General features: G+C 36.3%; 1 protein-coding gene across 1 annotated transcript in view; it reads left to right on the forward strand.

The window, feature by feature from the left end:
- Positions 1-23,789, forward strand: part of SLC26A7 (solute carrier family 26 member 7) — a 180,384-nt gene that overhangs the window by 69,440 nt on the left and 87,155 nt on the right. The window contains exon 4 of the mRNA XM_027131385.1: positions 14,548-14,712. Coding sequence (XP_026987186.1) covers positions 14,548-14,712 — 165 coding nt within the window. The remainder of the gene's footprint in view (positions 1-14,547; positions 14,713-23,789) is intronic.

A 23,789-nucleotide genomic window follows, 5' to 3' on the forward strand; every position in this document is an offset into this window, starting at 1 on the left:
CTGCCATTCTTGAGACCTTCAAGGTCCTTTCTAACACCATTTACATGACAACACTTGTATGTCGTTCAGGGCTCAGCTTAAATATAATCATCTCAGACAAACCTTCACTGATATCTCTGAATATGGTTTTAACTGATTATCCTTACTTCCTCTATGAGACATTGCTCATAACTTACATTATAGGACTTCTCAATCTACCAGAAAATGTTTCACATGTATTTACCTTCCTTTATGGACTGTTAGTTTCTTTTTTTTTTTTTTTAGAATCAATAGCTAAAAATACCAATTCTTTTTTTTTTAACATCTTTATTGGAGAATAATTGCTTTACAATGGTGTGTTAGTTTCTGCTTTATGACAAAGTGAATCAGCTATACATATACATATATCACCATATGTCCTCCCTCTTGCATCTCCCTCCCACCCTCCCCTCTCGGTGGTTGAATAGCACTGTGCTGATCTCCCTGTGCTAAGCAGCTGCATCCTGCTACCTATCTATTTTACAATTGGTAGTATGTATAAGTCCATGCCACTCTCTGACTTCATCCCACGTTACCCTTCCCCCTCCCCATGCCCTCAAGTCCATTCTCTACATCAGCATCTTTATTCCTGTGCTGCGCATAGGTTCTTCATAACCTTTTTTTTTTCTTTATTCTATATATAAGTGTTAGCGTACGGTGTTTTTCTCTTTTTGACTTACTTCATTCTGTGTGACAGACTCTAGGTCCATCCACCTCACTACAAATAACTCAATTTCATTTCTTTTTACAGCTGAGTAATATTTCTTTGTAAAAATGTGCCACATCTTCTTTTACCATTCATCTGTTGATGGACACTTAGGTTGCTTCCATGTCCTGGCTATTCTAAATAGAGCTACAATGAACATTGTGGTACATGACACTTTTTGAATTATGGCTTTCTCAGGGTATATGCCAAGTAGTGGGAATGCTGAGTCGTATGGTAGTTCTATTTTTAGTTTTTTTAAGACACTTCCATACTGTTCTCCATAGTGGCTGTATCAATTTACATTCCCACCAACAGTGGAAGATGGTTCCCTTTTCTCCACACCCTCTCCAGCATTTATTGTTTGTAGATTTTTTGATGATGGCCATTCTGACTGGTGTGAGGTGATACCTCATTGTAGTTTTGATTTGCATTTCTCTAATGATTAGTGATGTTGAGCATTATTTCATGTGTTTATTGGCAATCTGTAAATCTTCTCTGGAAAAATGTTTATTTAGGGTTTCTGCCCATTTTTGGCTTGGATTGTTTGATTTTTGATATTGAGCTGCATGAACTGCTTGTAAATTTTGGAGATTAATCCTTTGTTAGTTGCTTCATTTGCAAATATTTTCTCCCATTCTGAGGGTTGCCTTTTCATCCTGTTTATGGTTTCCTTTGTGATGCAAAAGCTTTTAAGTTTTCATTAGGTCCCATTTGTTTATTTGTGTTTTTATTTCCATTTCTCTAGGAGGTGGGTCAAAAAGGATCTTGCTGTGATTTATGTCATAGAGAGTTCTGCCTAGGTTTCCCTTTAAGAGTTTTATAGTGTCTGGCCTTACATTAAGGCCTTTAATCCATTTTGAGTTTATTTTTGTGTATGGCATTAGAGAGTGTACTAATTTCATTCTTTTACATGTAGCTGTCCAGTTTTCCCAGCATCACTTATTGAAGAGGCTGTCTTTTCTCCATTGTATATTCTTGCCACCTTTGTCAAAAATAAGGTGACCATATGTTTGTGGGCTTATCTCTGGCCTTTCTATTCTCTTCCATTGATCTATATTTCTGTTTCTCTGCCAATACCATACTGTCTTGATTACTGTACCTTTGTAGTATAGTCTGAAGTCCAGGAGTCTGATTCCTCCAGCTCCATTTTTCTTTTTCTTGATTGCTTTGGCTATTTGGGTTCTCTTGTGTTTGCATACAGATTTGGAAAGTTTTTGTTCTAGTTCTGTGAAAAATGCCAGTGGTAGTTTGATAGGGATGGAATTGAATCTGTAGATGGCTTTGGGTAATATAGTCATTTTCACAATGTTGATCCTTCCAATCCAAGAACATGGTATATCTCTCCATCTGTTTGTATCATCTTTAGATTTTTTCATCAGTGTCTTAGAGTTGTCTGCATACAGGTCTTTTGTCTCCTTAGATAGGTTTATTCCTAGGTATTTTATTCTTTTCTTTCAGTGGTAAATGGTAGTGTTTCCTTAATTTCTCTTTCAGATTTTTCATCATTAGTGTATAGGAAAGCAAGAGATTCCTGTGCATTAATTTTGTATCCTGCTACTTTACCAAATTCATTGATTAGCTCTAGTAGTTTTCTGGTAGAGCCTTTACGATCCTGTATGTAGAGTATAATTTTACCTGCAAACAGTGACAGCTTTACTTCTTCTTTTCCAATTTGGATTCCTTTTATTCCTTTTTCTTCTGTGATTTCTGTGGCTAAAACTTCCAAAACTATGTTGAGTAATAGTGGTGAGAGGGGAACCCTTGTCTTGTTCCTTATCTTAGAGGGAATGGTTTCAGTTTTTCACCATTGAGAACGATGTTGGTTGTGGGCTTGTCATATATGGCCTTTATTATGTTGAGGTAGGTTCCCTCTATGCCTACTTTCTGAAGGGTATTTATCATAAATGGGTGTTGAATTTTGTTGAAAGCTTTTTCTGCATCTATTGAGATGATCATATGGTTTTATCCTTCAATTTTTTAAAGTGGTATATCACATTGATTGATTTGTATATATTGATGAATCCTTGCATTTCTGGGATAAACCCCACTTGATTGTGATGTATGATCCTTTTAATGTGCTGTTTGCTGGTATTTTTGTTGAGGAGTTTTACATCTATGTTCATCAGTGATATCAGCCTGTAGTTCTCTTTCTTTGTGACATCTTTGTCTGGTTTTGGTATCAGGGTGATGTTGGCCTCATAGTATGAATTTAGGAGTTTCCCACACTCTGCTATATTTTGGAAGATTTTCAGAAGGATAGGCATTAACTCTTCTCTAAACATTGGATGAATTCGCCTGAGAAGCTGTCTGGCCCAGGGCTTTTGTTGGAATTTTTTAAATCATAGTCTCAGTTTAAGTGCTTGTGATTGGTATGTTTATACTTTGTATTTCTTCCTGGTTCAATGTCAGAAGGTTGTGCTTTTCTAAGAATTTGTCCATTTCTTCCAGGTTATCCATTTTATTGGCATATAGTTTCTTGTAATAATCTCTCATGATCCTTTGTATTTCTGCAGTGTCAGTTGTTACTTCTCCTTTTTCATTTCTAATTCTATTGATCTGAGCCTTCTCTCCTTTTTTTTTTTTTTTTATGATTCTGACTAATGGTTTATCAATTTTGTTTATCTTCTCAAAGAACCAGCTTTTAGTTTTATTGATCTTTGCTATTGTTTCCTTCACTTCTTTTTCATTTATTTCTGATCTGATCTTTATGATTTCTTTCCTTCTGCTAACTTTGGAGGTTTCTTGTTCTTCTTTCTCTAATTACTTTACATGTGAGGTTAGTTTTTTTGTTTAAGATGTTTCTTGTTTCTTGAGGTAGGATTGTATTGCTATAAACTTCCCTCTTAGAACTGCTTTTGCTACATCTCATAGGTTTTGGGTCGTTGTGTTTTTATTGTCATTTGTTTCTAAATATTTTTGGATTTCCTCTTTGATTTCTTTAGTGATCTCTTGGTTATTAAGTAGTGTATTGTTTAGCCTCCATGCATTTGTATTATTTACAGATTTTTTTTCCTGTAATTCATATGTAGTCTCATAGCGTTGTCATCAGAAAAGGTAATTGATACGATTTTGATTATCTTAAATTTACCAAGGCTTGATTTGTGACCCAGGATGTGATCTATCCTGGAGAATCTTCCATGAGCACTTGAGAAGAAAGTGTATTCTGTTGTTTTTGGATGGAATGTCCTATAATTATCAATTAAGTCCATCTTGTTTAATGTATCATTTAAAGCTGTGTTTCCTTATTTATTTTCATTTCAGATGATCTGTCCATTGGTGAAAGTGGGGTGTTAAAATCCCTTATACTATGATTTTGTTACTGTTGATTTCCCCTTTTATGTCTCTTACCATTTGCCTTATGTATTGAGGTGCTCCTATTTTGGGTGCATAAATATTTACAATTGTTATACCTTCTTCATGGATTGATCCCTTGATCATTATGTAGTGTCTTTCTTTGTCTCTTGTAATAGCCTTTATTTTAAAGTCTATTTTGTCTGTTATGAGAATTGCTACTCTAGTTTTCTTTTGTTTACTGTCTGCATAGAATATCTTTTTTCATCCCCTCACTTTCAGGATGTATGTGTCCCTAGGTCTGAAGTGTGTCTCTTGTAGACAGCATATATATGGGTCTTGTATTTGTATCCATTCAGCCAGTTTATGACTTTTGGTTGGAGCATTTCATCCATTTACATTTAAGGTAGTTATCGATATGTATGTTCTTATTACCATTTTATTAATTTTTTTGTGATTGCTATTGTAGGCCTTTTCCTTCTGTTGTGTTTCCTGCCTAGAGAAGTTTCTTTAGCATTTATTATAAAGCTGATTTTGTGGTGCTGAATTCTCTTAGCTTTTGCTCATCTGTAAATGTTTTAATTTCTCTGTCAAATCTGAATGAGATCCTTGCTGTTTAGAATAATGTTGGTTGTAGTTTTTTCCCTTTCATCACTTTAAATATGTCCTGCCACTCCCTTCTGGCTTGCAGAGTTTCTGCTGAAAGATCAGCTGTTAAACTTATGGGGATTCCCTTGTATGTTATTTCTTGTTTTTCCCTTGCTGCTTTTAATATTTTTTCTCTATATTTAATTTTCGATAGTTTGATTAATATGTGTTTAGAATGTTTCTCTATCCTATATGGGACTCTCTGCACCTCCTGCACTTGATTGACTATTTCCTTTCCCATATTAGGGAAGTTTTCAACTATAATGTCTTTAAATATTTTCTCAGTGACTTTCTTTTTCTCTTATTCTTCTGGGACCCCTATAATTCGAATGTTGGTGCATTGAATGTTGTCCCAGAGGTCTCTGAGAGTGTCCTCAATTCTTATCATTCTTTTTTCTGCTCTGAGGTAATTATTTCCACTATTTTATCTTCCAGGTCACTTATCCATTCTTCTGCCTCACTTATTCTGCTATTGATTCCTTCTAGAGAATTTTTAATTTCATTTATTGTGTTGTTCATCATTGTTTGTTTGCTCTTTAGTTCTTCTAGGTCCTTGTTAAACATTTCTTGTATTTTCTCCATTCTATTTCCAAGATTTTAGATCATCTTTACTATCATTACTCTGAATTCCTTTTCCGGTAGACTGCCTACTTCCTCTTCATTTGTTTGGTCTGTTGTGTTTTTACCTTGCTCCTTCATCTGCTGTGTGTTTCTCTGTCTTCTCGTTTTGCTTAACTTACTGTGTTTGGGGTTTCCTTTTCCAGGTTCATAGTTCCCGTTGTTTTTGGTGTCTGCCCCAGTACCTAATGCTGGTTCAGTGGGTTGTGTAGGCTTCCTGGTGGAGGGGACTGGTGCCTGTGTTCTGGTGGATGAGGCTGGATCTTTTCTTTCTGGTGGGCAGGACTGTGTCTGGTGGTATGTTTTGGGCTGTCTCTGACCTTGTTATGATTTTAAGCAGCTTCTCTGCTAATGGGTGGTGTTGTGTTCCTGTCTTGCTAGTTGTCTGGCATAGGGTGTCCAGCACTGTAGCTTGCTAGTTGTTCAGTGGAGCTGGGTCTTAACCTTGAGATGGAGATCTCTCAGAGAGCTTTCACCATTTGATATTATGTGGAGCCAGGAGGTCTCTGGTGGACCAGTGACCTGAACTCAGCTCTCCCACCTCAGAGGCACAGGCCTGATACCTGGCCGGAGCACTGAGACCCTCTCAGCCACACAGCTCAGAAGAAAAGGGAGAAAAAAAGAAAGAAAGAAAGAAAGAAAGAAAGAAAGAAAGAAAGAAAGAAAGAAAGAAAGAAAGAAAGAAAGAGAATAAAGTTATTTAAATAAAAAATAATTATTAAAAATTAAAAAAATCATAATGTAATAAAAAAGAAAAAAATAAAAAGAAAGAAAGAAGAGAGAAAGCAAACCAAAAAGCAAGTCCAGCAATGATAACAAGTGCTAAAAACTATACTAAAAAAAAAAGGACAGACAGAACCCTAGGACAAATGGTAAAAGCAAAGCTATACAGACAAAATCACACAAAGAAGCATATACATACACATTCACAAAAAGAGAAAAATGAAAAAAATACATATATCTTTGCCCCCAAAGTCCACCACCTCAATTTTGGCATGATTCATTGTCTATTCAGTTATTCCACAGATGCAGGGACATCAAGTCGATTGTGGAGATTTAATCTGCTGCTCCTGAGGCTGCTGGGAGAGATTTCCCTTTCTCTTCTTTGTTCACACAGCTCCTGGGGTCCAACTTTGGATTTGGCCCGTAGGTCACCTGAGGGCAACTGTTCTTCACTCAGACAGGACGGGGTTAAAGGAGCTGCTGATTATGGGACTCTGTCTCACTTAGGCGGTGGGGAGGGAGGGGTACAGAATGTGGGGCAAGCCTGTGGTGGCAGAGACAGGCATGATGTTGCAACAGCCTGAGGTGTGCTGTGTATTCTCCCAGGGAAGTTGTCGCTGGATCACGGGACGCTGGCAGTGGCGGGCTCCACAGCCTCCTGGGAGAGGAGGTGTGGATAGTGACCTGTGCTTTCACATAGGCTTCTTGGTGGCTGCAGGAGCAACCATAGCGTTTCGTGCCTGTCTCTGGTGTCTGCGCTGATAACCGCCACCTGCGCCTCTCTCTGGAGCTTCTTTAGGTGATGCTCTGAATCCCCTCTCTTCGTGCACCCCGAAACAATGGTCTATTGTCTCTTAGGTACGTCCAGACTTTTTCCCGGACTACGTCCTGGCTAGCTGTGGTGCACTAATCCCCTTCTGGCTGTGTTAACGCAGCCAATCCCAGTCCTCTCCCTGGGATCTGACCTCCAAATCCTGAGCCTCAGCTCCCAGCCCCCACCCGTCCTGGCTGGCAGGTGAGCAGACAATGTTCTCAGGCTGGTGAGTGCTGGTTGGCACTGATCCTCTGTGCAGGAATCTCTCCACTTTGCTCTCTGCACCCCTGTTGCTGTGCTCTCCTATGTGGCTCTGAAGCTTCTCCCCTGCCATCCCCCGTCTCTGCCAGTATATGGGCTTCCTAGTGTGTGGAAACTTTTCCTCCTTCACAGCTGTACCACAGGATGGTACAGGTCCCATCCTTATTCTTTTGTCTCTGTTTTTTTCTTTTTTCTTTTGCCCTACCCAGGTATGTGGGGAGTTTCTTGCCTTTTGGGAAGTCTGAGGTCTTCTGCCAGCATCAATATGTGTTCTGTAGGAGTGTTCCACATGTACATGTATTTCTGATGTATTTGTGTGAAGAAAGGTTATTTCCACGTCTTACTTTTCTGCCATCTTGAATGTCTCTCTGGAGACATTCAAGTTAGTTTCTATATAACAGAGACTGTCGAGCTCTATAATTCTAACAGCTGGTACAGAATAAACATGAGTTGAATAACTTGTATAAGAATAAGATCAATTTAATGCTAGTAGTATCATATGTCAACCAAAATTAAATTGAGATTTTATTTTCACCTTTTCTAATTTATCATTTTCTCCCTCCATCCCGCACAAGAAGACACATGCACACACCAAGGCTAATAATATCATGCTCCAATCACCCCATTTTAAATCTTTATCACTTTCTTTAGCTAGGGCAGAATGGAAGGCAGAAGAGTCAAATTGTTGTCCATCCCTAGCAGTTCTGATTCTCACTGACTCTTGCTTTAGAGGCTTTTTATTTTCTAGAAAAGTGTGAGAACTGAAAAGATTATGAGGCTGCCTTCAAACATGCAATTCCAAATAAAATAATTCTTAAGCCCTGTGACTTTCTGATATATTCCACAATAAAAAATCAAATAAAACATAATTTGTGTTTGTTTCCTAAGCATATGATAAGTCTGCCTACTGGATAATCCAATATTTGTCTCATATCTGTTCTCCATTCCTGCTATGTCCAGTTTAGCTGCTTTTGTCCTTTTTCCTCTTGCTACTCTTCTCTTACTAACCTTTGAAACCAGCTAGTTGTTTCACATTTTATCATCAGATTGATCCTACTAAAACACAGCTCTGATTTTTGAGCCAGTGTTTTGAGCCACACTTGTTTGCAAAATTAAGTGTTTAATAAATGTATGGAAGAGTGATGTCCCTCACACCTGGAAAACTCTCTTTTCACTACTTTTAAGGTGCTCTATACTTGGACTTCAAAATGTCTTGCTTTATTTTTTATTACTCCCTTTTGTCTAGTTGTTCTTCTAAACTAACAACGCCGTGTCTTCTGAGCATATCCCATGGTGTCCTGCTTTATACTCATATTCTTCCCTCTTTCTGAAATGCTTTCTAATAACTTCTTTCTTCTTGGATTCCTTAAGTGTCAAGATACACTTTTATCCCTATCCAGCAGTATTTCATTCTCCTTCTGAAAACTAGTGGCACATTTTCTATTCCTCTCTTTTATACGTGTGCAGACTTGTCTTGGTGTGGTTATTTACACATATCATGCCTCTAAACCCAGCTGCCTGGAGCTTCTGGAGTCCCTCTTTTCCCCTGTCCCCATGTATGCAGAACTCAGGAATTCATATTAAACAACACATGCATGTTAGAGAAATGTAGACTTACCTGAAGTTTCTGTGAGAGAGGTAGAGGAGGTTTTCTTTTCTTTCTTTTTTTAAAAAAACAAACCTTGATTTAGAGTAATTTTTGATTTTCAGTAAAGTTGCAAGGATAGTACACACAGTTGCCACATACCCCACCCACCCACAGTTTCCCCTATTATTAATATCTACATTAGCATGGTGTATTAGTCACAACTAATGAATCAGATTGATACATTGCTGTTAAGTAAAGTCCATATATGGTAATCAGATTTCCTTAAATTTTACCTAACGTTAATTTTTGTTCTAGGATCCCATCTGGTATACCACATTACATTTGGTTGTCTTGTCTCCTGGTAGGCTTCTCTTAACTGTGAAAATGTCTGAGGCTTTTCTTGTATTTGATGATCTTGACAGTTGTGAGGACTACTGGTCAGTATTCTCTAGAATGTCCCTCAATTGGGATTTGTCTGATGTTTTTCTTATGATTAAACTGGGGTTGTGGGTTTGGGGGAGGAAAATGAGAGAGACAGAGTGATATTCTCATCACATCTTATTAACAGTCTAGACTATCAACATAACTTATCACTCTTAATGTTAACCTGGATCACCTGGTTGAACTAGCGCTAGTTTGTTAGGTTTCTCTAAGTTACTCTATTTTCCACTTTTCCATACTGCATTTTTTGGAAAAAAGTCAATATGCACAGCCTACTCTTAACATGTGAGAGTTACATTAAAGGAGAGTTAAGATAAAAAGTGGGGATTATCTACATAAATTACTGGAATTCTTCTGAACAGTAGTTCTCCAGCTCTCCCATTTTAAAATTTAATCAATCATTTATATCAGTATGGATTCAAGCATATTTATTTTATCCTTTGGGTTATAATTCAGTACTACTTTATGTTGTTCCAGCTTTGAACATTGGGAGCTTTTTTTCAGTTGGCTTCTATGTCCCTCCTTAATATACTCCCACTTATTTGTTTGTTTGTTATTTAATTTTGGAGTTCTTTTTCACTTTCTGGCACTACAAGATGATCCAGGCTCATAGTGTATATTTCCTACCCTAGTCCTAGAGTCAGCCATTTTTCTAAGGAGATCTGGTTTCTTTCATTGGACAATGGTATTAGAGATTAAGATCTGGGTGTGAGGTGTGCCACAGGGGTGTTGTTGGCTTCTAAGCCATTTCAGCTGACACAGCAAGGACATATATGTGTGTATATCAACAAAAGTATGTAAACATACCTATATATTTCTAAATGTATCCATCTGTATCTGTGTTAAACTAAACATGGTTTCCTACTGATGTCTGCAACTCTTATCCGTCCCATACTGATCATTCTAGCCTTCTCCCCTTGCTTGTCTATAACTTATGCAATAGTGAGAAACCTGGCTCTCACTGTCTATCATCCATTTACTTGATTTTTCAATTCCAGTGTATATTTATAGTGGTTTCAGAATTGTTAACCTCTACTCCCATGGGAAATAACTTTATCAACTCCAGTAGTGTTTCTTTTTTGCCTTTGGTTTTACATTCTTTACCAATTTCCAGAGTTATTCACATGAGCACATTTTCTGCATTCCTTTCAGTGAGGTTTGTTCATACATTTAGCAAGTCTTAAAAATCTGTACATTGTATGAGTCCATTTAAATGACACTCTAGAAAAGGCAAAACATATATAGAGAGTAAATGAAGCATTGGTCATCGGTTAGATTCTTTGTCACATTCTGCATTCCATCCTGGGGTCTCCTGACCTCCAAATGATTTTCTAAATATTTGCACACATTAAGGTTCATGGGTTTTGACAAATGCTTAATGTCATATATACACTATTATAGCATCATACAGAATAATTTCACCATCCTAAAAAGTTCCCTATGTTTCACCTTTTACATACTTTCCAACACCTAAGCCCCTGGCAACTACTGATCTGCTTACTGTCTCTATAGTTTTGCCTTTTCTAGAATGTCATATAAATGGAATCATGCAGTATGTGGCCTTTCCAGACTGTCTTCATTTGCTTACAATATTCATTTAAGATTCATCCATGTCTTTGCATGGCTTGATAGGCCATTCCTTTTTATTACTGAATAGTATGGAGAAGGACTTTATATTCTGAATTCCACAGCACATAACCTCATAGGTATCCACCTGACATTTTTTTCTCATGTTCTCTTGTCACACAGAGGTTTTTTCTGCCATATCCCTACACAGTACTCAGTTGTTCTCCTATTATCACGAACAATTTAGCTCTCTCCCCCAAACCTGCATACTATACTCAGTAGAGAACAAAGGGCTTTTAGGGTTTTAGCTCCCACTCAAACAACTTCTTAGACCTTACCTCCCTATTAACACCTACATTACAGTTCTTTATGCTCCTGGTTAACATTCCCTGCTCCCAACATCAGCATTTCATCTCACTTTATAAGTTCTTTCAAAGTGTGAGCTATATCTTTATCTCTGTATTCTGCAACAGTGTTGTGCCTTGCCCCTAGTAGGTATTCAATAAATATTCACTGAACAAACAAATAAGTGATTTGGTATAATATGAGAGCCAGATTGCAGACAAACTGACAAAACCTGAAATGCATGCAATATTCCATCCACTTGGGTAGTATAGCTATTTTCTATGCACTCTTTTCTTTTTTCACTACTTGAAGGCCACTTGCAAAAAATGGCCTGAAATCTGACATATATTCAATTTATATAGAACATATGGTGTTTATAAAAGCATTACCAAATAGTGTCATGCTAGTGAACCTTGATAATGTGTGTCAGAGGTTTTCAGCATTAGCCCAGAACATCAACATTACTACAAACAGCTGAAATATATTGTAAGAAATTTATTTTCTCATAAAATGTTGCATGGGTAAGTTTTTGGGAATTAGCTAGCCAGATTAGAATTATCATCATTCCTATTATTAGTAAAAGGCATTGATGTAGCTCTTTATTAAGTCATTAGCTTAAAAATTGTTTAACATTGACATAAAATTTAAACACTAGGCCTCCAAGTGAAATATTCTAGAAGGATCCTCATTTTACATACTTAAATTCCAGAAAAATCTTGGAAACAACAGTTCCATTTGTGGGGACCTCTTACAAAGCCTGTGTTGCACAGGTACTTGCTGCCTTCAACCTGTGTACCTCAGCCTCTGTATGCTAGATCCCTAATTTTGATGTGAATAAACTGTTGAGATTTGGGTGCTGGGGAAAGGGAAGTTCTTAAATTTCTCCTTCTTCTCTTTCTCCTCCTTGTCCTATCCCTCCCCCTCCTCCTCTTCCTCTTTTTCCTTCTTAAAATTTCTGCCATTGTTTTGGGTTATGGAGAATGTTGTCATCCAGAAGAAAGTAATTTCTCTTTAGCTAAATCTCACATGTTTGCAATCATCCTTTACATACACAATATTTTGTATCAGAAATGAGGTCTTAAGGGGCTTGTTGAACTTTCAAAGTCAAGAATTCTCCATTTTAGGAATTTATTCGTTGCTGGGAAGATTTTTTTTAAAGTATAAAACTATGGGTAGAATATTACAAAAATACTTTGAGTCTTTGGATAAGTTTTAAATCTTTTTGATTTATATTGTAAGGTAAGTATATATATTTTGAATATTTGAAAGGGCTGAACTCTTTTTATATCTTGAACTTTTCCCATACCCTTCCATTTGTAACTTTCAGGTTGTGGAAATGACATAAAGAAGTTGCTACTAGAAGATGGTGGTTAGCTGGAAGTTGTTGGTGTATCACTTCAGGTTAGGTGATGTTTGTTTCTCAGGCATGAGAAATCATTAACACTTTTAAGTAGACGCTGGGTAGGAAACAAATAAAAACCAGAAAATAAAATGGTGATGATCTATACGAGGTCTCCCAAAGGAGTTTGCTTCTCAAAATAAATGAAAATAAGATTTCTTGTCATACAGATAAGAACTTTCTAACATTCCATGTATGCATAAAATTCCATATATGCAAACAGGTTTCACAATTTCAACGATTTGGATTGCTTGTATACTGCATTTAGCTGAAATGAAAATCCAACTCTCTGGAGTTCATCTTACCCCAATAATATGCTAATTTCATCCTCATGGCCTTTAAGAGTTAGTGTCATAATTTGTAACTAACTAGTAGAAAGATACTTGGGAAAAATTGGTTCAGTATTTTTCTTAACTAATTGTGTTTTCAGGATGAAGATCAACAGACTATGAATCAGTGTGTTCCAACTGTACCTATACTATTGATTGATTGGGTATTTCCCTTGGGACATTTCTATTTGACAAACTGACACATAGATGCAAACAGTTCAAATACATTTCTTTCTGCACTGATAAATTTGTTCATGTTCTCCAGAAGTGGAAAATATGGTGTGACCTTTTCTACATTTTGAAATCTCATGGCTAGTTTTCCATGCTGGGTAAATATATATGGCACCTTATGACATACAAGGTACATCGCATATGTTGCACATTTTACAGGTTTCAAAGCTCTTTCATATGTTATTTCACATTCACTTTACAACAATTCTGCAATATCAATAGGGCAGACATCATTCTAATTATTTATAGATCATGAGGCTTGGAAATTTTTAACAGATTTTCTATAGTCACAAAAACTAGGATGTGGTAGAGCCAGAATCAGAACTTAAGTTTTCAGATTTGAGCCCAGAAAACTCCACCCTAATACAAGTTTAGAGTATTACTGCTTTTGGCCAAGGGACATTGTGATATGATGGAAATGATATATTTTGCAATGTGTGCTTTGGTGGTACTTAGATAGCACTTTATACTTCTCATATTTATCACTGTGACCTTTTGATAGAAGGAGATCTCATTGCTATTCTTTCCTTTGATTTCTTTAATAGTTAATCTTATTTTCCAACAAGAATTTTAAGACCTGACCTAAATATTATAATTAACACATTAAGAGGATATATCAGCGTGACCCAATTTGTGTTCATTTTCCAGTGTGGATACTCATTAATGTAATTTAATGTTACTTTCAAAACAACAAATCTCTATGACTGAGTTTACATGGATGCATTCAGTCAAAGAGTGGGCCATCTCCTAAAAGTTCTTTCTCTGCACTAATCATTGCAATGTTAGTAGTAAGTAGAGAAAAGAGAATTGATTTTTGCTGCCATCTTTTGTCCAGCAGAGCTCAATGCACAGCTTCTACTCAGATGAGATTATTTTGTCTGGCCATGAAATAGTTTTGCGATGGAGCATGATGCTAGGAGCAGAAAGGAAAAGTTTAAGAAGAATGACTTTCCTACTGATTCCTGGGTTTCTTAAGACATATTCCTTTAACCTATTTCTGTCTTTTGCTCTTCTCCATATACACATAAGTCCTGATGTTTTCCTATTAATATTTGCCCTTTACAGCTACTTGATGGAGTATCTAGTCAAAACAGTAGGTTTCCATTTCTCAGAACGTGGCAGAAACTCAAGAAATGGCTTTTTCTCCTCAATGCTTTTGAAGTTTTAAGCCTACTGGGTATAAAGTAGTGAATCATGTCCTTTGGATTTTTAAAAAATTATAGATATGATAATGCAAATTTTATTTTTCCCCACAGAACCCCATATATTAACTGATTTGAACATATTTCCTTTTTTGTAACATATATTATTAGGAAAACGGAAAAAAAGTCAATATTCAGAAAAAAACTGTGTTAACTTTAACTGAAGGACTTGTAATTGTACCCAAAAACATCTGGGGAATCTTGGAAACTAGTAATGTTCTCAAGAAAACTCAAGCTATTGAATATATAAAATTTAAGGAGCACATTTCACATCAGTTCCCTATGTCTGTGTATTGAAAATGAAAATGTGTCAGATATTAATCCTTCTAGGAAGCTTGGGAAGTTTCATCTTCCTTTGTCCTCTTAGGTGGCCATGTTTGTGCTACAACTGGGTAGTGCCACATTCCTGCTTACAGAACCTGTGATCAGTGCGATGACAACTGGGGCTGCCACCCATGTCGTGACTTCACAAGTCAAATATCTCTTGGGAATGAAAATGCCGTATATATCTGGACCACTTGGATTCTTTTATGTGAGTTTTTCCGTATGTCTTTGTTCATGTATTTTGGGTGTGTGTTTCACATAGTAAAATTTGGTTAATTACAATGTTGAGATTTTTCTATTTTAAAGTAACTTGGGCTTAAATAAAATCTTTTAGGATATTTTTAATGTGATTAAGGGTATGAAACTAATTAGTAAAACCTACTAATTTGGGGAGCAATTCTTTGTAATAAACAATTAAATACGGTATAATTTGGGAACATGGTTGGAAAAAATAGCTTGAATTTTTCTGTGACCAGATATGTTGCTAACTTTTAATGGAAGCCATCTACCAGGCTTGTGGCCCAGTGTAACAACAGTACACCTTACCACATTCTTTCCATATTGTGAACCCTGGTATAGATCAAATCAGAGGCTTGGTCAAAATTGGGTTCTGGAGTCCCAATAGCAGACAATCAGTTATTAAAAGTCACTTGAACCTGAGATAGAAACATGTGTCCAGTTTCAACATATTATCCTAATAATTCCCCATTCTTCTTGGTCTCTTTTTGAAGCTGACCTAAAATCTATGACTGCTCAGGAAGTCACATCCTATTGGAGTTTTATAAGAAAATCAATGTCTTGTTAATGAAGTTGAGAGCAACCAGACTTCATTTTATTTAATTTTATATTGTAGAGGAGGAAAAGTATATTTTCCTTCTATCCTTGAGGAGCTGGGGCTCCTGTAACAAAAGATTAACAAGAGAAAAACAAACAAGTTTATTAGCATGTATATTTCATATACACATGGGAGAAACTCCAGGATTAGTAACTCAAAAGAAGTGGCTAGGATTTGGGTTTAAATACCATCTTCAGTTAAAACAAAGGAATAAGAGTTGAGGGAAGCAAGTTATGAGAAGGTGACCATGAAAAATACAGTGAACATGGGTAAGATTTATTATGCAGATTTAAATCAGTGCCTTCTCCATTGGTAAGACTCTCTTGTGATTTAGAGTCATGCTTTTCTTCCTGGTACTAAGAGGAAGACACCCTTGCAAACAGAGATTTTCTATATAAATGTAAATTTCTCTATGAAAGGGTAATTTACACTGTTCTCAGAGGTTCCCTGTGTCTGCTGTTTCTCAAAATAATAAGCTAAAAATAATTCTTATACCAAAGAGGCATATTTTGGAGTGGCATATTCAGGTCTCCTACAATGTAATGTTCTATACTGAATTACATTAATGTTTTATAATGAGAGTATTACCATTCCTAATATTCTTGCTCTTAATCAAGGAATGGCTGAATAGTAGCTCCATATATAGAAGTTTAATAAATTATCTAATTCCTGTTATTGAGGTGGTTTGTGGTATTTCACCATTATACACAGCTCATTGAAGATTTGTTTTATTCCTATGTTCTAGTTTGCATCCCTGATGATTTCATTGAGGTCAATTCCTAGTTATGGAATCACTGGATTAAAATATTTTTGCCAAATATCAATCTGAAAAGCTGTACCAATTAATATTTACTCTCATCATTGTCAACTCTGATTATTACTATTTTTAAAATTTGCCATTTTGTTATGTGAAAAATAGTATCACTTTTCTGTTTGTGTGTTTCTCTGATTAGTTGGTAAAGTAGTTAATATAGATAGTAATTGGCAACACAAAGCTGGAAGCTTGTTCTGAATTTTTGTTATTTAGGTAATATCTTGCTCAGTGATCCATTCATTATAAGAAAGCATAAAACTAAAACAAGAACACTAAAACTGGAAGTGGAAACAATATAATTCCAAGCTCTAAATCAAACAAAAGTAGACCAAAATAGCTGTAAGTTATCAGGTGACTGGTTGAGTTAAAACTTTTGGTGATGCCAGGTGTGCACCAACAGAACCAAATCAGTACTAGATTCTGTCCTGATCTCCTGACTGGGAACAGCATGCTTGTCTGTGCATGAGCAGTGTAAAGAAATGAGTGCAGGTTACAAGTTGGCCACTTCAGTCATATTCACATTACATAAATAATCATTCCTCTTTTCACTAGTTGTGCTAAAAGAAGCTGGATAGCCGGATATGAGAACATTTGGTCTTTCAGCTCGTTTCTCTGGCAGCAATGTGTATAAAATGCTACATTGAAGTGTTTTGTGTATGATTTTTTAAATTTTGTTTTCTTGGAAGGTTAAGCTGCAAGCTAGTTTTTCTTTGCCTTGTAGATCAGACACTGTAATGTGACTTTTGGGGGTCTTTTGTAAGTTCTCATACTGAAATGTAATCAGATTTAGAAATATTGTTAGATGGCTGACTAAATTTGCATTACTCAGTTGGTGGAAGTTGGTATGTTTTGTGTAGATGGAAAACAAAGAAAAGTTGCTCTTGCTTTTCAAAGTCTCAGAGCCCTGCACTGTTAGGCACCTAGGTAAGAATGACGCTTTGGTTCTTGCCAAGGTTTCAAAATTAATGCTGATATTGCAAAGTCAAAAATTGTGATCTGAGCATTAGATTAAGAAATAGATTTTGCATCATGCATAGGTCACACTGGGACATTTAGAAGGTGTGCTTTGGTGTAGTTAGGCTAAAAAAGAATCTGATGATAATAATGTAAATCTGAACTTGCCCATGGATCATTTAGGTGGGATGGGAAGGAGGAGAGCTGAACTCAGTACAGAGGTATAGAACAGAGGACAAAATAGAGGCCTTGATCATCAGGTCAAAGAACCTAGAGGAGAGTGATTTAACATATTTTTGGATTTTTTCTGCTTCTAAGTTCTCAAAACTGTTATATCCTTTATGAAAGCTACTCAAGTTGATGAAGGATAAAGAATATGTTACTGATATTCCTTGGAACATAAATTAATATCTAGACTATTTGAGACTCTTATACAATGTGCCAGTCACCACTCCCAATAGTCTCAGCTGGAACACTCAAATTTCCTAAAACAATTCAGAATTGGCCAATCAAAATGTGCATTAATTAATTCCAGTAATAGCAGCGCTTATGGTCAACTTTGAGAGAAAACATAGCCTTTTGTCTTTATCCTGTTCTTAGGTCACTTCATATTGAGGTATCTTCCATCTGCCACTGCAATGGTTTCTACAGTGTCTTCTTCCTGGTGGATGCCTGATTCTGTTCTACTAAGAGAATCTAATTCTCTAGTTTGATTAGCTAAAATCTCTATCTCTTTGGTTACTTAGGGCTGGCAGATGTTCTTGCTTCCATGGAACATTTTAAACGATTAATTTGAATCAGATAAGGTTAGTGTTACATGCTCAGTTCTTCCCTCTCAGATTATAGAACAGACTTCCAATAGATCTTTTTTTTGACTTATAGTTGATTTACATTGTTTCAGGTGTAATTCTTTTTCAGATTCTTTTCCATTAAGGTTATTACAAGGTATTGAATATAATTCCCTCTGTTATACAGTCACGTCCTTGTTGTTTACCTGTTTTATATATAGTAGTGTTTATCTGTTAATCCCAGATTCCTAATTTATCCCTCCCCCCCCATTCTCTTTCCCCTTTGGAAACCATAAGTTTATTTTCTATGTCAGTGCACTTTAAAAAGTGCTATATAAGTAATAGATACTAATCCTTTTCCTCTCTAGAGGACTGTTAATCAGATAAGCAAATCTAAATAATAAAACAAAATTATATCTTTTTTCAACTTACAAATAAAGATGATTCCAAAATTTATAAAACATAAAAAATATCTGCTATTAATGAGGGTTAGTCATCAGAAGTAAAGAAATGCTATGTTTTTTATTTTATTTTTAATTTAAAATAATTCCATCTATTCAGCTTATCCCCCCCAACCAGTTATAAACCCATTTAATAAATTATAAACAGTTCTGCAATATATTGTAAAACAAGCAGAAGCAATAATATTATGAGTCACTTCTATCTTTGGACCCTGACTCACCAGTTAAATCATTTTATTCCTGTGTTCTCAAATTAAAATTTTTTTTCTATTTTTTTATATTTTTTAGCTTTATTTTTTAGACCCCACATATAAGTGGTATCATAAAGTATTTGTCTTTCTCTGTCTGATTTATTTCACTTAGCATAATACCCTCCAGATCCATCCATGTTGTTGCAAATGGCAAAATTTCATTTTTTTGCATGTGTGGCTGAGTAATATTCCATTGTATATATATGGTATATACATATATACACACCACATCTTCTTTATTCATTCATCTATTGATGAACGCTTAGGTTGCTTCCATATCTTGACTATTGTAAACAATATTGCTGTGAACATTGGGGTACATGTATCTTTTTGAATTAGCATTTTCATTTTGGGGGATTAATACCCAGAAGTGGACTTGCTGGATCATATGGTAGTTCTATTTTTAGTTTTTTTGAGAAACCACCATACTGTTTTCCATAGTGGCTGCACCAATCTACATTCCCACTAACAGTGCACTAGGGTTCTCTTTTGAGAGATTTTTATAAAATGAAAAATAATTTTGAAGTTTATTTTAATACTCATTAGAAGGGAAATTCTCTAATTGATAAAACCAAAATCTAGAGAAAAAGTCTCACTATGTGAATTTTTGAAGCCTAAAAGCTTCTGGAGAAGGCAATCAGGGAGCAGGAAGATAGCAGGTCAAGACCAAATAAAATTTTTTATCAAATTTAAATTTTTGACTGATGGTCCCACACAGATAACAGGGAAAAGGTTAATTATTCTTGTCAATACAAAAATTGATTTTTTATACTGAGAAATGAGGATGTATCTTTTTATTAGAAAGGATGTTTCCCCCCAAAAGGCACAATAAAACAAAAATTACTAGTTCATATTAGCAAATGTGAATTTCTTTGAGGTGGCGCCAGTGTCTCAGCCTGTAGCAGCCTATGATAAATTTGGCAGTTATTTTCACTGGCATGGCTTTATATGAGAACTCTTCTAAATAATTCTGTACATTAAAGCCAAGAACACAAGGCAAGCTTGGCAACACATTCACCTACCTTTTTTGGGAAGTTTTTATTTGCTTTTTTAAAATTGAGGAGTTTCAGAACCAGAAAGCAATTTCATTCCCACTCCCATCCCTGAAGTACAGCAAAGCACTTTTCTAGTTTGGGTAGCTCTGAAGGCTACAAAGCAGGAACCAAGAATATTAACAAACTGGGCTAGAAACATCAGAAGGAAATCAAAGCCAATGAAACATTTTCTTCCATAGAGAATGAGATCACAATTAAAAATGTAAAAATGAGGCTTATATGTGGACAAATCTACTTTGAAGACACAGGTCCTCTGGGATTTCTGAATCAAGAACATGCTTTGGTAGTTTATGACAGCCCACATTTTCTCTGCAGTTATTGTGATCTTTCTATTGTGAATTGTAAGGACGTTCAATACACCCTGAAAAATGGACAGAATAAATTGAAGGGGAGAGAAAAGGAATGTTAATCTGCAGCTTGAATCAATCAGGGATATAGGGGAGAGAAAATGTGGCAGGTTTAATTTGGATATGAAACAATTATATGGGAATTTGTAACAAAGGTTACTTTAAAATTCTAAATCAGAAGGCAAATATTTTAGCAATTCAATTATCTTGGGCTAAGCTCTCCATCCCCCGCAATTCACTGAAAAATGCATCAGCACAAAATCCAGTTGCTTAAGTAATTCAAATTAAACTTGGTTTTCTAAACAAGGGATGGCTGGATGCCACTTGGGCCTTGGCATGCTTGATTGTGAGTTTGGTGCAAGTGAGTTTTGTGCACCCATGCTGTCTCTAGCTGTTTAACATACCACACTTCCCCTAGATCACATTTTGGTTGGAGACTTAAAGTATGCCTTAACGCAGTAGTTTATTGGGATAAATTTCCAGTGTAAGGAGCAGTTATTGATCAGAAATATGCATATAAAATGATGTAAAGAATAATAGAATGTTGTAATTTTTCTCTTCCTTTTGGGGTTGTGTTTGTATTCATGAAAACACAGACTGTGTTTGAGATTTAAACTTAATATTAGTCTTGTTTTTCTATTAGTGTGTGCTACTTTGGGAAGTAGAGGGATTAGGGGAGATTGATCTTAACAATAACCATTCTAAATTGTTTAAAGATATGTAGGCAAAGTTTATAGGAGACATCAAATTCTGAATACCAGAGAGAACTTGTGCCAACATCAATTTTGGAATGATTATAAATGGCTTTAATGGTCCCTGAGCAGGAATCTAGATCTGCTTAGGTAGAATTCAAATATAATCAAGTTGGGGACTTCCTGGCTGGGCAGTTGTTGAGACTCCATGCTTCCACTGTAGAGAGCATGGGTTTGATCTCTGCTCAGGGAAATAAGATCCTGAATGCTGCATGGCACGGCCAAAAAAAAAACATTAAAAAAAATAGACAAATATAATCAAGTTGAAAGCAAATTGGGGCAGGGAGAGGGTGTGCCTGGGCAATTATGGCTCATGTTTAAAGGCTCCAAGGATGTGAAAACTACCTTAAAAAACAAAAGCCAGGGCCTGCAGCAGACTTCAGTCTCATCTGAAAAGTGGGAGAGTTGAACTAAATGTGAGGCTTCCAAACCAGAAATATTCAACAGAATAATCTACACGTGGATGGGAAAAGATTAGTGTGTATCCTTGATTCAAGAGTTTAAGAACCACTATAATGGATTTACTCAACAGATGTTAATTGACCACCTCATAGGTGATGAGAATACAGTTGAGAAATAACATCCCTGTTCTCATGGAGTTTTATTGAAATGCTGAGGCAGGGGCGATGTGAATTAGGAAGGGAGGAGAAAAATTGGTGAACAAGATAATCTCAGATAGTGTTAAAGAAGGAAACCAGGCAGTGTAATTGAAGCAGATAATGTGATAGAGTGAATATGCTCACCTTATATTAATTGAGTAATTAAATGAGTCACTGCATATAGGTTGGCTAGCCTAGTGCCTAGAAATGTTAGTTCCCCCACTCTTCTAGAAAGTGATGAATTTTAAACAATCTCTCCTATTCTTTCCATCCCAGTCTGCCCTCCCACCATATGTTTGTGGTAAGGATAATATAAAAATTTCTTTCTATTCGAGGTGGAGAGAAGGAACTAAGGTGAATGTACTGTGTGGATACAAGTATACTTTCACCAAATGTGTATATGCTAAGAAAAAAACAGTCATGGTTCATGTTCTCACAGTTTTTAGAATAAAGTTGGAAGGCATTATTGCTTCCCTTGGATTGACTTGATTCTGCTGCTGGTGTTAAAGGCACAAGGCAGCAGGTGGGTAGAGCTTGTTTGTCTGAGAAGCAGATAGGTGCCATTGAATCCCACCACTAACAAACAAAATCAGACTCCATGCTCGATAATATTCTCTTTCAAAGGGTGGCATCTCCCCTCCATATATCCCATGGGAAAAAGGAAGCCCTGGGGAAGTTTGGAAAAATTGTTATTGGACTGAAAGAAGAGAATAGTGTGTGAGGCATTGGTGAATGTGTTGCTCTAGGGTTCAGAGAACCTGAGTCACAGTCTTGACTCTGTCACTCACAAGCCAAGTCTCCTAGGATAAGGTAAGTTACAAATCTTTGGAGCCTTGGTTTCTACATCTGTAGAATGAGTACATTCAACTGGTTGATTTCTAAGGTCTTTCTAGCTCTGACAACTGTATTCTAAATACTGCCTTTGTTAGGCACTGTAGTTGAAATCCTTACCACAGCTATCCACCATGCCTATTTATCTGTGACAGGTGCTTAATCAGTTGGCTGTCTCTCTTAATGGTACTAATTGTTTAGTCACTGTTACTAAAAGCTTTCTGTTTAGTTTCAGTTTGTGTTTTATCTTGGTTACTTTTATCTTTGTTAACTTGAAGAGGAAGGAATTTACTAGGGTATATAGGGAACTCCAAAGGCAAAAGCTGTGAGTCCCTTTGTCCTCTGTATTGCTAGGGCTGCCATGACAAACTGTATAGACTGGGTGGCTTAAAAAATAGAAATGTATTTTCTCACAGTTCTGAATGCTGGAAGTCAAAAATCAAGATGCCAGTACGGCTGGTTTGCTCTGAGGCTTCTCTCCTTTGCTTGTATATGACCACCCTTCTGCCTCTTCACATGGTAGCACCTCTGTGCATGTGCATTCCTGGTATCTCTCTGTCTGTCTTAAGCTCTTCTTTTTATAAAGACACCAGTCATATTGGATTAGGGTCCACCCGAAAAGCATCATTTTAACTTAATTACCTCTTTAAAGGCCCTGTCTCCAAATATTATGAGTCACATTATGAGGTATTGAGGATTTGAGCTTCAACATATGAATTTTAGGGAAACACAATTGAGTCCATAACACCCTCTTTGAATTGTCTCAGCAGTGAGAAGCATTTTACTTGGTAACTGTGTTTGTAGCCTATGGCTACTGTAATAAATTACCATAAACATGGTAACAACATACAAAAATTTATTCTCTCATTTACAGAGGCCAGAAGTCCAAAATCAAGGTGTCACCAGGGCCACACATGCTCTGGAGGTTCTAGGGGAGAATCATTCCTTGTCTTCTAGCTTCTGGTAGCTCCAGGCATTCCTTGGCTTATGGCTGCATCACACCAAACTGTACCTCTGTCACCACATGGCCTTCCCCTCTGTGTGTGTGTCTGCTCCTCTTCTGTCTCCTATAAGGGTACAGGTTACTGGATTTTAGACAAATGTCTATGCATAGATTATGCCAAATGTGTTTTCAGACCAAAGTCTGAACACATGGTAACAAGCATGTATGAATGTTACCATTTTTCTGGAGATACTCCTGGATTTGTGGTCGATGACTGACACAAAGTCATATATTGGGAGTTAAGATTCATAGATTTCAGATCAGTACTTAATACCTACCATAAAGTAATGTACTGTCAGATTTATTAAATTTTGTTTGTTATACTATCACTTTGTTGTTTCTCTAGTGAAACACAAACCTATTTTTCTCTGGGCACAGGTGTTTCTATACAGGGCCGTCTTTAGAACTTCAGTAACAGTTGTACAATGAGAAACTACTGAATGGGTATGACCATGGAAACTATTAAAAGGGTATGACCTCCTTTTTTCTTAATTAAATCCTGAATATGAGGATTTTTAGCTTTGGATTTTGCTTCATTCTTATAAAAACAGAATGATTTAACATCTGATTATTTAGATCAAATAGCATATATCAA

The sequence above is a fragment of the Aethalodelphis obliquidens genome, unplaced genomic scaffold (genome assembly GCF_003676395.1).
Source record: "Aethalodelphis obliquidens isolate GAN/ISIS:26980383/991018 unplaced genomic scaffold, ASM367639v1 scaffold39, whole genome shotgun sequence".
NCBI classification, from domain to species: domain Eukaryota; kingdom Metazoa; phylum Chordata; class Mammalia; order Artiodactyla; family Delphinidae; genus Aethalodelphis; species Aethalodelphis obliquidens.